General features: G+C 36.9%; 1 protein-coding gene across 6 annotated transcripts in view; it reads left to right on the top strand.

Moving 5' to 3' along the window:
• The first annotated feature begins 3,289 nt into the window (after positions 1-3,289).
• The window catches only part of mest, a 41,736-nt gene continuing 29,140 nt past the window's right edge, over positions 3,290-15,885 (top strand). Inside the window, exons 1-3 of one of the 6 annotated variants that reach the window (XM_039761378.1) lie at positions 3,290-3,308; positions 5,373-5,406; positions 6,461-6,615. In XM_039761378.1, the coding sequence (XP_039617312.1) occupies positions 6,462-6,615 (154 nt within the window). In that variant the 5' untranslated portion in view covers positions 3,290-3,308; positions 5,373-5,406; position 6,461. The other 5 variants (XM_039761377.1, XM_039761376.1, XM_039761375.1 and 2 more) reach the window with 5 other exon arrangements.

The raw sequence follows: 15,885 nt of genomic DNA, 5'->3' as shown, positions 1-15,885 counted from the left end.
AGGTTTTTTAAGTTAAATGTTTTCAAGAAGTAAGGAGCAGAGTCTATGTGGATAAGGCTAAACCAAATTAAGAAAAAGAGGCCAGGGCCTACAGGAAAAGCAAATGGAAAGTTGGTTACATAGCTAATACCTGCATCAGAAACACCACTTCACTTAAAAGACACCACGGATGGACGGTATACTTCACGCTGGAAGCCTTGTCTTAACACAATGACACAAAGAAGTGCTTAGAGTACCACCGCCAATATGATACTCCAACATAGGTTTTCAGCCAATGCATTCTCTGAACTCGGTGGTGTCATTTTTCCTGGTAACCTCTATCACTATACACGATACGCACTTACTGAGTAAATTATTAAGAACTCCTGTACACCTTTATCAGTGTAATTATCTAATCAGCCAATCATGTGGCAGGTGTGCAATATATACAGTCATATACATACAGGTCATGAGCTTCAGTTAATGTTCATATCAATCACCAGAGTGTGGAAAGAATGTGATCTCAGTGATTTTGATTGTGGCCTGATAGTTGGTGCCAGGCAGGCTAGTGTGATTATTTCTGTAACTGCTGATCTCCTGGAATTTTCATGCACTTTAGTATCTAGAGCATTGTCGGGCAACCGGTGCAGTGCGCCGCGGAATTTTAGGGGCGCCGCGAAAACTTTTGTAAAATATTTAAAATTGCTAGTGTTTTTGAACTTTTGGTTGATTTAAAAGATAATGTTTAAAAGAATATATTTTTTGTTGGAAAAACAGATAACGGAACACTTACGGAAATAAAGTCAAACGCAAGAGACTTCAAATGATCGACAAAGAAATGCGCGTCTGTCTTTCGAAAACTGATCCTCGCATCAATCTCATATGTGCTGGAAAACAATCTCAACGTTCAAATGAATTAAATTTAAGATTTATCCTTTGATTCCTTTATTAATAAAATCTCTTTTAAACTTGTAAAATTAACTGTTTTTATTGGCGATTGTCAATAGATTGTGTCGTCACGACTTTATTTATGGGCAGTCCCTCAGGTGCGCCGCGAAAGAAAATTTTTGGACTTAGTGCGCCGCAACTCGAAAAAGGTTGCCTTTCACTGATCTATAGTTTACTCAAAATGATGAGAAACACAAAAACTTTCGGTGTGTGGTAGCCCAGCAGACAGAAATTCCTTGTTAACTATAGAGGGTTCATAGGAGAATGGATAGATTGGTTCAAGTGGAGAGAAAGGTTATGGTAAAGCATGAGAGAATGAACAACAAATTGAACATTGAGGTGGATGAGCTACAACAGTAGGAGTTCACACAGCCTCATTAAGATTTGTCAGCTGAAGAATGGAAAAACGGAGCCTGGTTTGATGAATCTGATTTCTGCTGAGGCACACAGATGATAGGGTTAGAATTTGGGACCAACATCATAAATCCACTTACCCAACCTGGCATGTAACAACAGTCCAGGCTGGAGGTGGAGGTGTAATGGTGTGGAGAATGTTCTAATGGTACACTTTGGGCATGTTAATAGATAGATAGATAGATAGATAGATAGATAGATAGATAGATAGATAGATAGATAGATAGATAGATATACCAATCAATCATCACTTGAATACCATAGTCTAATTGATCATGGACATCCATTCATGGCTACAAGTTACTTATCATCTAATGGCTACTTCCAGCATGATAATGCACCATGCATGTCACAAGCAAAAGTTATCTCAAACTGATTTCATAAACATGACAATGTGTTCAGTGTTCTTCAATGGCCTTCCCAGTTACTGGATTTGAATCCAATGGGACACCTTTGGGATGCAGAAAAAAAAATCAGATTTGCAGCATGAATATGCAGCTAACAAATCTGCAGAAAATGTGTGACACAATCAGGTTAACATTGACTAAAATCTCAAAGGAATATTTACAGCATTTTCTGCTATCCATACAACAAAAAACTGTGGCTGTTTTGAGAGTAAAAGTAGGCCCTACCAAGCATTAGTATACAGTTCCTAATAATTTTCTCAGTAAGTATACTGTATATATAGTCCTTTGACAGTGTGATTCTTATTTGTTAGTGTATGAACATATGTAATCTGTGTGCTGTAAGTAGAATACATTTGACACAGTTATTCTTAGGTATGCAGTTCAAAAGCAAAGAGAAAGGCAAAATATAAATGTTTAATTTTTCTTTTTTCTTTATATTTCACTTGATATGTACTGTATATTTTATTTTATATCAAGCAATATCACTTAAATTGAGAATTGTTTATAGGATTAGAATGCATGTGTCTGGACCAACAAAAACCTCATAATAATATACAATGCAGCATGCCAACAAAAAGTTACTTGTACAGCTTCAGGTTTCAAATAATGAAATTCTTGTTCATTTTAAAAGAGACACAATTTATAAACAAGATACAATCTGTAATAATAAAACACAGTCAAATTTATATTAATAGTATGGTGCTTATATAATTCTATGGAAACCACTTTAACCTACACAATTTATTTTGGAAATCTTAGTGATAACAACAGAACTAAGTTAAAATTAAATTGTGAAAAGGAAAATCAAAGTTATCAGCACTCAAGGGAAAAATCAGTCTGATCTGTATTACAAATAATGTACTGGTGTAAGAATAGTGTATCACTTCAAACAGAATCCATTCGATACTTGCAGAATTCTACTTACTGCGAAACGATCAGATGTTTAACATTTTGGGAATAAAAAGTATGAGATTTATATATTTTTATTCCACCGATTGTTTATTATTATTATCATCAGAAAAAAATCAATGTTTTATGGAATATACAAATTCCTATAAACCTTGCGTTTACTTTTTCAGATTCCACGTTAAATTGTAAAACCTAATTTTTTCAGGATTTCTGACAGTTTTCCGTTTTCACCACTAGATGGTATTTCTTATGTACTTACAATAAATCTGTTTATTTTTTAAGACATGTCATGCTGGAAATCACATTTTTTCTTGGGAACATAAATTGTGGAACAAAAGCTGCTGAAATGCAGCGCAAAATTTGCACTGATCGCGTACTTATAGTAGTAAAAACAAACGCCGGCATTTGATCTACTCATTATCTTTTTATACCAACTAGAATCGGTCACAACAAAAATTATAGTTTCTCGTTAAAAATAAATACATAAACAAACCACGCAACTGCACAGAACTGACCGCAGACAGAGTCTGTTGGAAAGTTCCCCTAACCAGTAGGCTGCACTCTCCAACACTCTTTGGCAGTGACGTAAGCGCCCGTTTGTGGCATGTGCTACGGAGCGCTGCTTGGGTCAGACATCAGAACGTGATGCAGGTATTAGAATGTGTAGGTGGAATACAGGGCAGTAATGAATAGGAGGAAGGCTGTAGGTTAACAAATCGAATTCGTCGCAAAGGTGTAATGGTTGAAATACCAGACAATGGGCGTGTCAACAATTGAAAGGTAGCCGTGAAATGTGTAAAGTTTACTTTTCGACTTCCTTCATTGGCTGAACGGCATTTTCTTCACTTGAAATCTGTGACGAGCAGTCTACTGCTTCATGTGTGAGGCTTTTGAAGGATTAACATGCAAATTGGCTAAAACTCGTAGGTGTTTAAAACAACAACATCGTAAGACCATTTAAAAAAATGTTAAGAGAGTTTTGAAATCGTTTAACTGTCGATAGAATGCAGATTTTGTGGATACAGTAAATGCTGTGCAGTTAATGGCTTTACCTTAATAAGCGCAGAATTTATTGCGTAGTTTGCACCCATGAGGGCCCGTGGGGAAGATTACTTTTAAGTACTTTAAGCACGAGGTTTATTATTATAATAATTGTAATGATAATAAACTATTATTAATGTTGGGTCATGCAATGTTTTCTAAGACTTAGTGTCATAATTATTCATTATAATTTCGCAGGTTTCACTTTACTGTTATTGGTTTGGCGGTAATATTTTCTAGCCAAATGTCAAATTGTGCTAGGCTAACTGACAGGTTATGAGTTCATGCTTTGTACCCAGAACTGGATTGAAAGAGTTCCATAATTGGTGGACGGATTATTATCAGGAACTGGGCACAGTTCAATACACGCAAAATTCACTTTATTGATATTATACGTACAGTTGCGTACCAGAAAAAATACATCTTTTTGTAAAAAAAAATCCTCTACGCAAATTCATCATTGTTCATTTGAGAAAGTTTTCACAATGTACGTGCTTAAACGTTATGCCAACCTCCCATAAGAAAAAAATGTTTTCTTACTGCTTAAGTTAACATTTGTTCCCATTTTAAATGTTTTCATTTCTCGTTTGGTATTGAATTGAGTCTGAAGTTAAAATAGTATTATTATACTATTTATATTTATACTTGTATATCTTTTATATAAGTATTCTACATTGTTACCCCATTTTCCAACCCTTGAGTTAGGTTAGTTGGTAACTTTAACTTGGCCTTAAGGGCATGAGTTTTCCCAGCAGTGGATTGGCAGCACATGTAGGGTAGGTTCCAGCCTTGTACCCAATGCTACTGGAAATGTTTTCATCACCTATGTGATCCTGAAATAAATTAAACAGCTTTGATTATAGATGTATTATTCCATGGAATTAATTATAACATAGTTAAGCAGGTATACAAATGTTCCGTTAAAATATAAGCAACAGTTTCAAAAGCATTTTGAAAGTTGCAAATTTGCATATATGCTTGAAGGATGTGCTGGCTTCCTACACCATTTCTCCTTTAAAAAGTAATTGCTTAATTTTTGTGTTAGCAACATTTACATCCATCCACATAATACATGTTTGTGTTGCTTGATTCATTCATGCCAGAATTTATGACATTAAAGCCTACTCTCGTGTTGGCCATTTTTCCATCTGTTTTTGAAATCATGTGCTAAGTTAACTGGTGACTTTAGATTTGTCCTTATTTTTGCATGAGCGTGTTTCCCAATAGAGTAGTAACAGATCCATTTCCTGTTTCCTGCCTTGCATTTGATGTTGCTGTGGGATGCTTGGCTCCACCCCATATAAACCAGCATTACGGCAATGTAAAATACATTTGCCTTTAACTAGAAAGTATGTAAATTCTGAATTAATAAAGTATGAGTTGTTGATATTTAATACAATAATGCATTTGTCTTGAGTGAAACATAATTGTTCTTAGAAATGAAAGGTTGTTTGATATGTTTGCAGTTTGTCTTGTAATTATTATATAATCTATGCTTACTGTATAAATCAGGCACTAATAATATTTTTTGGTTATTCAGTTGCACAAATAATAAAAGTGGTTAATATGAGAGATTTGTTCAAGGATATGTTTACAGATAAAAATGTAGTCTGGTTATTTCTCTATTTTAGATAATATTTGAAGTGAATTGTTTGTTTGTTTGTATTTCTTTAGGCATACGTGGTCTTTTTCTTGAGAACAACTGCAGGTGAGAGTCATTGTTATGTTTGATGATCCCGAGAAGACTGCAATAATATATGTGTCACTTTATTTTCATATTTAGAAGATAGTAATTAACAAGCTTTCAATGGAATCAGTAATCCGCCCCAAAATGAATACATGTAATCCTATTTATCCATCCACCTCTCCATGTTCTGAACTAACACCTTCCATTTTATTTTCTGAAAACAGGGTTCTTTTAAAATAATTTACTTTCAGTGGTAATTTGGATATAAATACAAATGTAAAATAATTCCTAACATATTTACCTTTTTTTTTTTCATTTCTAAATACTACTTAGTAAATTACTTGAAAGTATAGTTTAATTTCCTTTAAAATTGTTTTGTTTTATTGTAAAATATTTATATATGCTATAGATTTTTCATTTTCAATGCTTCTCGCAAGATTAAACAGATCAAAGTTGGCAAAATTCTTGTATTCCATTTATACTTGCATTTTCTGAACTTCTTATTCCATCTTAGGGTCTAAGGAGCTGCAGTCTGCACTGGTAGAACTCAGCCCTAAATTGAATAGTCCATCACAGTGCACACTCCTGCAGACACTCACACTTTCTAATATATGGCCATTCTTCTCAAACATTTGTGACATGGGTGGTAACTCAACGTAACCAGAGAATACCCACATGAAAATGTTGATAACATTCAGATTCCCCATTGTTGATGACCATGACAGGATTTTAATCCAGGGCATTTAAACTGTAAGGCAGAAAGAACCTCGTGTCACCCTGCCAGCACTTCCCTTAATACTCGTATCACCTGCTAAAAATAATACAAATGAAGAAGCTGAAAACAGTAAAAGTAAATAACTTTTGATTTATTTTGCTTTGTTGTTCTACAAATATTACATTTGAAAGCAGTCAATGAAATGTATTCTTGCCTTTCAGTTGCTTGACAGAAATAAAACTTCAGAAAGTACCAAATCGTGCTAGATGTTTTGTACATAAAGACCAATTGATGTTTTGTACACAGCATATTTATATGTTTAATGCTTATTTTTAGATTGTTACAAATTCCATTTTACAGGATGAGAGAGTGGTGGATCCAGGTTGGGCTTCTGACAGTGCCACTTATTGCTGTCTATCTCCACATACCACCACCTTTACTCTCCCCAGCACTTAATTCCTGGAGAAATTCTGGAGCTTTCTTTCGATTCAAAGGAAATAATATTTTTTATAGAGGTAAAATTAATGAAGTTCATGTTTACATATACAGTATTTGTATTATTTTTAAGTATACATTTTCTCATAAACATCTGTGATGCAGTTAATACTCACTTTTTCTGTATTAAAGAATGTGAGGTTCACTTATGAAGATTATGTGGTATACAATTCCCAGTTTTTGGTCTATGTGTGTATTTTCTTTACTGTTTTGTTGAATTATTTAGAGTGATTTTTTAGTTAAATCTGTACAGAAGTTAGGAAATTCTCAGAAGCTAGAGGGAATGTTAATGGAATGGGATTAGATAACATTTATCAGAGTCTTCAAGGAAGATACTGTTTATATGTATATACATTTCAGAAGGCTGGAAGCTGTAAACATCTTTGTGTTATATAAAAAAGTTTATTCCGTTCACTCGAGTACTATTGGCCTGATAAGTTAAGGTTTATTATGAGTTAACTAATGAACGTAATTATTAAAAACTACATATCAGCAGTGAATGTATTAGCAAACAGTCAGTTGTGGAAGCTGGCCCGGAAACAGACAGGCAGACTCGTTCATTTTCCCACCATACGTTTATTTACAGTAATATAATGTCCATAAGTGCACCACAAACCCCCAAAGTCCTGGCCACAAAATGCCTTACTTCCTTCAGGCTGCCTCCTTACTTCCAGCTCAGTCCACTCCGCTCCGGACTCTCGCCTTGGATGAAGGGAGGCGGCCCCCTTTATTCACACCCGGATTTGCTCCAGGTGCTTTCCGGCAATCTCCCACCAACACGCCCCATGTGGCGGAAGTGCTGGCTGTATCCCCGGAAGCACTCCGGGTGTCCCTGCTCCTCTTCCCCCCAGCACTTCCTGGTGTGGCGGAAGTGCTTAGGTCCAGGGCTCCAAAGGCATGGGGGCGGCCCCTGGCGGTGACCGCGGGCCCCTTCAGGGTGGAGCTTCAAAGCTCTGTACCCGTGGCCCCCAAAGGAACCAGGGCGGTTGCCCCAGATGGTCTCAAGGGTGATTCAAGGGTTTCTTTCAAATTATGCTAAAATTTGCAGCCATTTCTCTTTTTAAATTATACTAATGATTTTGGTAACAGTGTAACTAAGTTTGGTGATTAATCCAATGGAAATTGCAGGGTTTCAGCAGCAGCAGACAAAAAAGGCACAAACATACATATACATTACTAGCAGACCTGGCACGCTTCGCTGCATGTTTAACTGGCTTGTTTTGGCAGCGGTTTGCGGTTTTTCCAATCTAGACGTCCTGTCTTCTTCAGATTCTTTTAACCGCCTGGTTTCGGCAGCCAATCGTCCTTTTCCCAATCTAGAAATCCTGTCTTCTTTAGATTTGTTTAACCGCCTGATTTTGGCAGCGAATCATTTTTTTCTAACGTAGAAGACCTCTCTTGAGATCCGTTTAATGGTCTCATTGATTGCATGTCTTCCAAGGTAGTTTCAATACCCATTTCTTGCACGGAGTCTTCTCCTCTTTTATGAGTGACTGTGTAAGTACCGCGTGTACTAAACAGTAAATTAGTAAAGGAGAAAGGACTAAACACTAAGGAAAAAGAATGGCAAGACTGCGTCAGCTGTGAAGCTCAGCTCGGAGCGAAATGAAGTGAATGAAATGACGTGAATGGGAGGGTAGATGATCACATGACTCCCCCCCCCGCCTTAACTCTCAATCCCTCCACAAACACAGTCTCTCGGATCCCAACTCTCCTTTATATAGATATAGATATATATATAGATATATATATAGATATATATAGATAATAATCTTAAGTAAGCTAACAAAGTACAAAGAAAATTAACAAAAATGGGAGCAGTCAAACCATAACTGGTAGATATACAAACTGTTCAAACTTCAACAGATGATGTTTATTGCAATATGAATCAAAAATATTTGTATAATTACACAGTGGTCTAATGACTAAAGCTATCTAAAATTTAAAAGTGTGTCCTATGAGGAAGAGTTAAGTTCTAGTGAACTTACTACAGTCCACTGCAAGACATTTGACAAATGTGATTAAGGAGGTTAATTGAGGATGTTAGTTTAAGCGGCATGCCTTTCCAAGTACAAGTCAAGGAGATTATGCTTAAGCTGTACATCACACTTGTGAGGCTACTTTTCAAATGCTGATTGCTTTTTTCCCATTATATTGTAAAGTAAACATGGAATTACAGAGAAAGTCAGTAGGAAGAGCTGTAAGACTGACTTAGAAGAGCTGTTGGGGTTTAAATTGTGAGAAAAGTTAGGACTTGAATCTTTTCACTTTAAGCAAGCAATGAGCAAAAATTGAAGCATATACATACCACTGTTCAAAAGTTTTAAAACATTCCCTTTTTCCAGTTTTATTATTGAAAATGAAACAATTCAAGTACAGTGAATAGCCTGAAATGGTACAAAGTACAGTGGTAAACTGTCAGAGGTTAAAAAAGTTTAGATTACCAAAAAATGAAAAATAATATAATTTTTAGAGTGATAAAAAGGCCCTTTTCAGGTAACAAGTATTAGGTTTACAACTTAAAGTGTTTCTACTATAGTGGAAGACAATTAAGCCTTAAATGTTGATGCATACAATTCCTGCAAGTGTCCTAACTTTTGTTGATTATTTACAAATCCTCATTCTCTATAAAACAGTGCTGAAGCAAGCAGTTTTGCTGCATTTTCTGAAGCATTATTTGGATAATATAGTACTGTAAATTGCTATCATAATGTTGAGAAAAAGGCAATTAACCAAGAAATACAGATATACCATTATAACCCTTTAAAGTTTAAGTCTTTCCTTTAGAGAAATTGCAAAGAGAGTCAATGTTTCCGTGAGTACAGTTTCCTGGACCATTTAAATAAACTACACTTAAACAGTCATGTTTTTCAGATATGAGAGTTATAATGTTGGTGGCTGTGCTGCCTCACAAAAAATTAAAATATAAAAGCAGTGTTGCCACCAAAGAGGAGTAGATTTGTAACCTCTAGCCCAACAGATTCATCAATCTTCCTTACGCAGTTTCTTCAAGATGACATCAAGTAAAATTTTCAAGGTCACCTAAAGTACTACTGTCTACAACATTACAATACTTGGTAACTTCTTACTAATGTCTGTAGTTCTCTGTGACAACAAAAACCTCCTTAAGTTTCTTTTCTATTTTTTTTTTAAGAATTTATTTTAAAGTAACAGCTGGAATCCACCATATTCTCTTTATAATTTTAAACAAATCAGTCATGTCTCATCTTAATTTTCTTTTGTTTAAGCTTAAAGGGTTCATCTTCTTCAATATTTCCTCACAGCCCCTACTTTGCAGTCCTATTAGCCTTATAACTCCTTCTATTCATTGTCTGGATATAGAAGGATCTACTATGCTTCTTATGACCTTTTCATATGGTATACTTTTTAGTTTTACAATTCTTTGTATGTGTATTCAAATCTAACATTTTTATTGACTACATCTAATAGGTGACATTTATTTACATTTATAATAATAACATACATTTTAATGCAACTCAAGGTTTTTCTACAGATTAATCAACAAAAATAAGGATATACCATAGTTATTTGGATATTATCATTAATATTACGATCATTTCTAATATAGAAAATCTAAATAGAAACTAAATAGAAAATCCACCTTGGCATTGTTAATCAAGATATAAACACTAAAGTGCAAAACAAACCTTTACTCTTAACAAAAACAGGTTCATATTGTTTTCTGCTTAAAAGCGTTACAAATAAAGATGGCAAGAGAACAACCAGATCTAATTTGCATATATATATATAAAATATATACAGTACTAGAGGGCTTCACTCGCCAACCCCCGTGTTTGGTTTTCCGGATGCACACTTTTAAGATTTTTTTTTTTTGAATTGTTGCCATTTCATTTGTTTCACTTTTATTTCAGAACTTCTGTAAAAAGAATATTTGGAATCCCAATAGGCTGAATCTTTTAAATGAGGTCAGTGAGACACGTGTTAGATAGATAGATAGATCCTTTATTAATCCCAAAGGGAAATTCACATAATCCAGCAGCAGTATACTGATACAAAAAAAATTATTAAATTAAAGAGTAATAGAAATGCATGCAAAAACAGACAATAAAGACAGACTTTGAATAATGTTAACATATACTCCCCGGGTGGAATTGAAGAGTCGCATAGTATGGGGGAGGAACGATCTCCTCAGTCTGTTAGTGGAGCAAGACAGTGACAAAAGTCTGTCACTGAAGCTACTCCTCTGCCTGGAGATGTGGATTTTCCATGATTGACAGGAGTTTGCTTAGTGCCCATCGCTCTGCTACAGATGTTAAACTGTCCAGCTTTATTCCTACAACAGAGCGTGCCTTCTTAACAAGTTTGTCCAGGTGTGAGACGTCCTTCTTCTTTATGCTGCCTCCCCAGCACACCACCGCGTAGAAGAGGGCACTCAACACAACCGTCTGCAGCATCTTACTGCAGATGTTGAAGGATGCCAACCTTCTAAAAAAGTATAGTTGGCTCTGACCTTTCTTACACAGAGCATCAGTATTGGCAGTCCAGTCCAATTTGTCATCCAGCTGCACTCCCAGGTATTTATAGGTCTGTACCCTCTGCACACAGTCTCCTCTGATGATCACAGGGTCTATGAGGGGCCTGGGCCTCCTAAAATCCACCATCAGTACCTTGGTCTTGCTGGTGTTCAGGTGTAAGTGGTTTGAGTCACATCATTTAACAAAGTCTTTGATTAGCTTCCTGCACTCCTCCTCCTGCCCACTCCTGATGCAGCCCACATTAGCAGTGTCATCATTGAACTTTTGCACGTGGCAGGACTCTGAATCGTATTGGAAGTCTGATGTATACTGGCTGAACGGGACTGGAGAAAGTACAGTCCCCTGCGGCTTTCCTGTGTTGCTGACCACAATGTCAGACCTGCAGTTCCCAAGACGCACATAGTGAGGTCTGTCTGTAAGATAGTTCATGATCCATGCCACAAGGTGTGAGTCTACTTCCATCTCAGTCAGCTTGTCCCTAAGGAGCAGAGGTTGGATGGTGTTGAAGGCGCTACAGAAGTCCAAAAACATAATTCTTACAGCACCACTGCCTCTGTCCAAGTGGGAGAGGGATCGGTGTAGCATATAGATGATGGCATCCTCATGACTTTGTACCATAATTCAGGATAGGTTTCTCTGTTTGGAATTTTAGCACAGACAAAACAATCTACATCATCAGCAGTTAATAATTTTTTTGCAAAGTAACCAATAAATGCATGTAAATAAATGTAAACCACATTTTTAAAATTCTCTGACTTAAACTTCAAAGCCTTACAATATTTACATACTTCTGACATATCACCTATGTCCATATATTCTATCTCTATTCGCCTTTTCGTTATTTCTCTGAGTAATAATTTCTCTTTTTTTGCACTAATGCAATGTTTACTTTTTGTTTTGACACTGTCTTTTTTTCTGCTTTCATATTCTGTATCTTGCTCTGCATGTGTTTCGCGTCTGTTTTTTGTTTGAGTCTTTTGAATTCCAGTTTTCATTATCTCTAATCTGCTCTGGATGTGTTTGGCCCCCTTGTTTTTTAACCTCTTTATGACGTTTACTTTGTTTTCCACTCTGTCTTTTATTTGTGACCTCGCTTTGTCCTGTTTTCTTTTTCAATGACACCTGGTCCGTGGTGATTATTTTCCCTTCTCTTTACTTTCTTCATTTTATACTTTCTAATTTTCCTACTTTCATATTCTTTAACTTTCTCCACATGTGTAGCGCGCCAACTTTTTTTTTTTTTTTGAGTCTTTCGAATTCCAATGCATTCATAATATCTAACCTGCTCTGCATGTGTATAGCGCCAATGTTTGTGAACCTCTTTATGAAGTTCTACTTTGTCTTTTACTCTCTGTCTTTTAATTCTGAGCCTGATTGGACGTGCTTATTTTCAATATCACTTGCTCCGGGCTGATAATTACTTTCCTTATTTTCTGAATTTGCACCTAGATTATTCTTTTTTGCGCTTTTTTCTCTCCAGTGCTTTTGAATCTCTTTTCTCTGAGCTGTTTTCTTATTCGCTTAGTCGTCGATATTTCATTTATAACATATTGTCCTTATACTCTTTATATACGCTGAGAGCCCTGGATCTGTGTGTGCTGAAATCCTTACACTCACATGACTGAGTGTTTTGCTGCCCGTAGTCTTATTTGATATTGGTTGTAAGTAGGGCGTGTCTTGCAAGAATCTCATGTTCTACGTCATCGCAAGACGGTCCTGGGTCAATCTCTTGGCACAAAGTCTCATGTTTAAGGTCCCCACGAGATGCTCCGTGGCCATTCTCTTTCGTCTCGCGGGTCTTTTAAGTATGTTCCGTGATCTTAACGTGAAGATCATGCCTCGTCTCCCGTTTTTCTCTCCCAGGATTTTTTTTTATAATAGAGAGCTATATCTACATTTGACTTAAGCATGTCTACATGGCAGCACATTAAGTAGAAACGGTGTGATGTTATTAGACTCGGTGAAAAGATACAAAAGCAAATAAAACCATCAATAGCAGTTTCACTTGATTAAGGTTATAGGTGGAGTTCTTAATTCCTGAATGTGATTAGTTTACCAGCTGGCACAGAAGAGAGGAAAACAAAAAAAACTAATAGGAGAAAAATAAACCTTCTTGAGGGCCACGGTTGGAAGATAGAAGCAAGCAAATCAAATAGTTAAATCTGTTGGTAACCAGATTCTGCATCATAGAAGTCAAAATGACCTAGGCCAGCTGGTCGCCCACCTTCCACTGGGCACAGTTGATGCAGTCATCAATAAAGGTTTCCAAGGCTTCCTCATTTCTTTCAGTACCCCAGGTGACTACAGAATAGAGTTCTTTGAGCAGGTGTGGGAGGATGGGAGAGAAAAAGTAGAGCATGCAATAGATTAATACTGGGTACTTAATTTATACATTAAAGAGCTAAACATATCATCAGATCACTATTTTATGTTTTAATTACAGGAAAGCCAGAATTAAAAAAAAAAAAAAATGGGTTTTTATAATTTAATTTAATTCCAAAGAATTTAGCCTGGCATATTTCGGTTGGTAAATTATTCCAAATTTTAGGCGCATAAGAACAGAAGGCTGCCTCACAAGTTAATTTATGCATGGATCTTGGAATAACAAGCAAACCAGTATTTGCAGATTTAAGACTGCAATTCAGTACATAAGGAAACAACCATTCTGAAATGTAGGGAGGGGCAATATTGTTTAAAGCCTTAAATACAAGCAGAAGTATTTTAAAATCAATTCTAAAGGACACTGGCAGCAAATAAAGATATTAATATTGGGGATACATGCATATATTTTTTATTTTTGTTTGAATTTCTTGCTGCTACATTCTGGACAAGCTGTAGCCGATACATGACCTTTTTGGGTAGTCCTGATAGAAGAGCATTGTAGTAACTGAGTTGGCTAAATACAAAAGCATGTATGAATTTTTCAGCAACTTTAAATGTTGCAAGAGATCACCCTTGTAGTGTTGCTTAGATGGAAGAAAGCAGTCTTGGTAGTATTATTAATGTGCGATCTGACATTAAGGTTACAATCAGTAACACCATAAATTCTTGACCTCTGGTTTGATTTGCAGGGCCAGACGATTAATTTTGTTTCTAAGAATATCACATTGTTTATTGCTGACAATAAGCAACAATTCTGTTTTTTTTTTGCTTGTGTAGTTTAAGGAAATTCATACTCATCTATTCTGTTAAACTAGTAAGGCACTGGGTCAAGGGAGTTTAGAGCCTGTGGGTCATCTAGCGCAATGGATGAATATACAGTGCATCCAGAAAGGATTCACAGCGCATCACTTTTTCCACATTTTGTTATGTTACAGCCTTATTCCAAAATGGATTAAATTCATTTTTTTGCTCAGAATTCTACACACAACACCCCATAATGACGTGAAAAAAGTTTACTTGCAAATTTATTAAAAATAAAAAAAATTGAGAAATCACATGTACATAAGTATTCACAGCCTTTGCCATGAAGCTCAAAGCTGAATTCAGGTGCATCCTGTTTCCCCTGATCATCCTTTAGATGTTTCTGCAGCTTAATTGGAGTCCACCTGTGGTAAATTCAGTTGATTGGACATGATTTGGAAAGGTACACACCTGTCTATATAAGGTCCCACAGTTGACAGTTCATGTCAGAGCACAAACCAAGAATGAAGTCAAAGGAATTGTCTGTAGACCTCCGAGACAGGATTGTCTGAAGGCACAAATCTGGGGAAGGTTACAGAAAAATTTCTGCTGCTTTGAAGGTCCCAATGAGCACAGTGGCCTCCATCTTCCGTAAGTGGAAGAAGTTCGAAACCACCAGGACTCTTCCTAGAGCTGGCCGGCCATCTAAACTGAGTGATCAGGGGAGAATGGCCTTAGTCAGGGAGGTTACCAAAAACCCGATGGTCACTCTGTCAGAGCTCCAGAGGTCCTCTGTGGAGAGAGGAGAACCTTCCAGAAGGACAACCATGTCTGCAGCAATCCACCAATCAGGCCTGTATGGTAGAGTAGCCAGACGGAAGCCACTCCTTAGTAAAACGCACAAGGCAGCCCGCCTGGAGTTTTCCAAAAGGCACCTGAAGGACTCTCAGACCATGAGAAACAAAATTCTCTGGTCTGATGAGACAAAGATTGAATTCTTTGGTGTGAATGCCAGGCGTCACGTTTGGAGAAAACCAGGCACCGCTCATCACCAGGCCAATGCCATCTCTACAGTGCAGCATGGTGGTGGCAGCATCATGCTGTGGGTATGTTTTTCAGCGGCAGGAACTGGGAGACTAGTCAGGATAAAGGGAAAGATGACTGCAGCAATGTACAGAGACATCCTGGATGAAAACCTGCTCCAGAGCGCTCTTGACCTCAGACTGGGGCGACGGTTCATCTCTCAGCAGGACAACGACCCTAAGCATACAGCCAAGATATCAAAGGAGTGGCTTCAGGACAACTCTGTGAATGCCCTTGAGTGGCCCAGCTAGAGCCCAGACTTGCATCCGATTGAACATCTCTGGAGAGATCTTAAAATGGCTGTGCACCGACGCTTCCCATCCAACCTGATGGAGCTTGAGAGGTGCTGCAAAGAGGAATGGGCGAAACTGGCTAATTATAGGTGTGCCAAGCTTGTGGCATCATATTCAAAAAGACTTGAGGCTGTAATTGCTGCCAAAGGTGCATCGACAAAGTATTGAGCAAAGGCTGTGAATACTTATGTAAATTTAATTTTTCTCAGTTTTTTTATTTTTAATAAATTTGCAAAAACCTCAAGTAAACGTTTTTCACGTCATTATGGGATGT

Source organism: Polypterus senegalus, chromosome 8, assembly GCF_016835505.1.
Source record: "Polypterus senegalus isolate Bchr_013 chromosome 8, ASM1683550v1, whole genome shotgun sequence".
Classification (NCBI taxonomy): domain Eukaryota; kingdom Metazoa; phylum Chordata; class Cladistia; order Polypteriformes; family Polypteridae; genus Polypterus; species Polypterus senegalus.
This window is presented reverse-complemented; position numbering and strand designations above follow the sequence as displayed.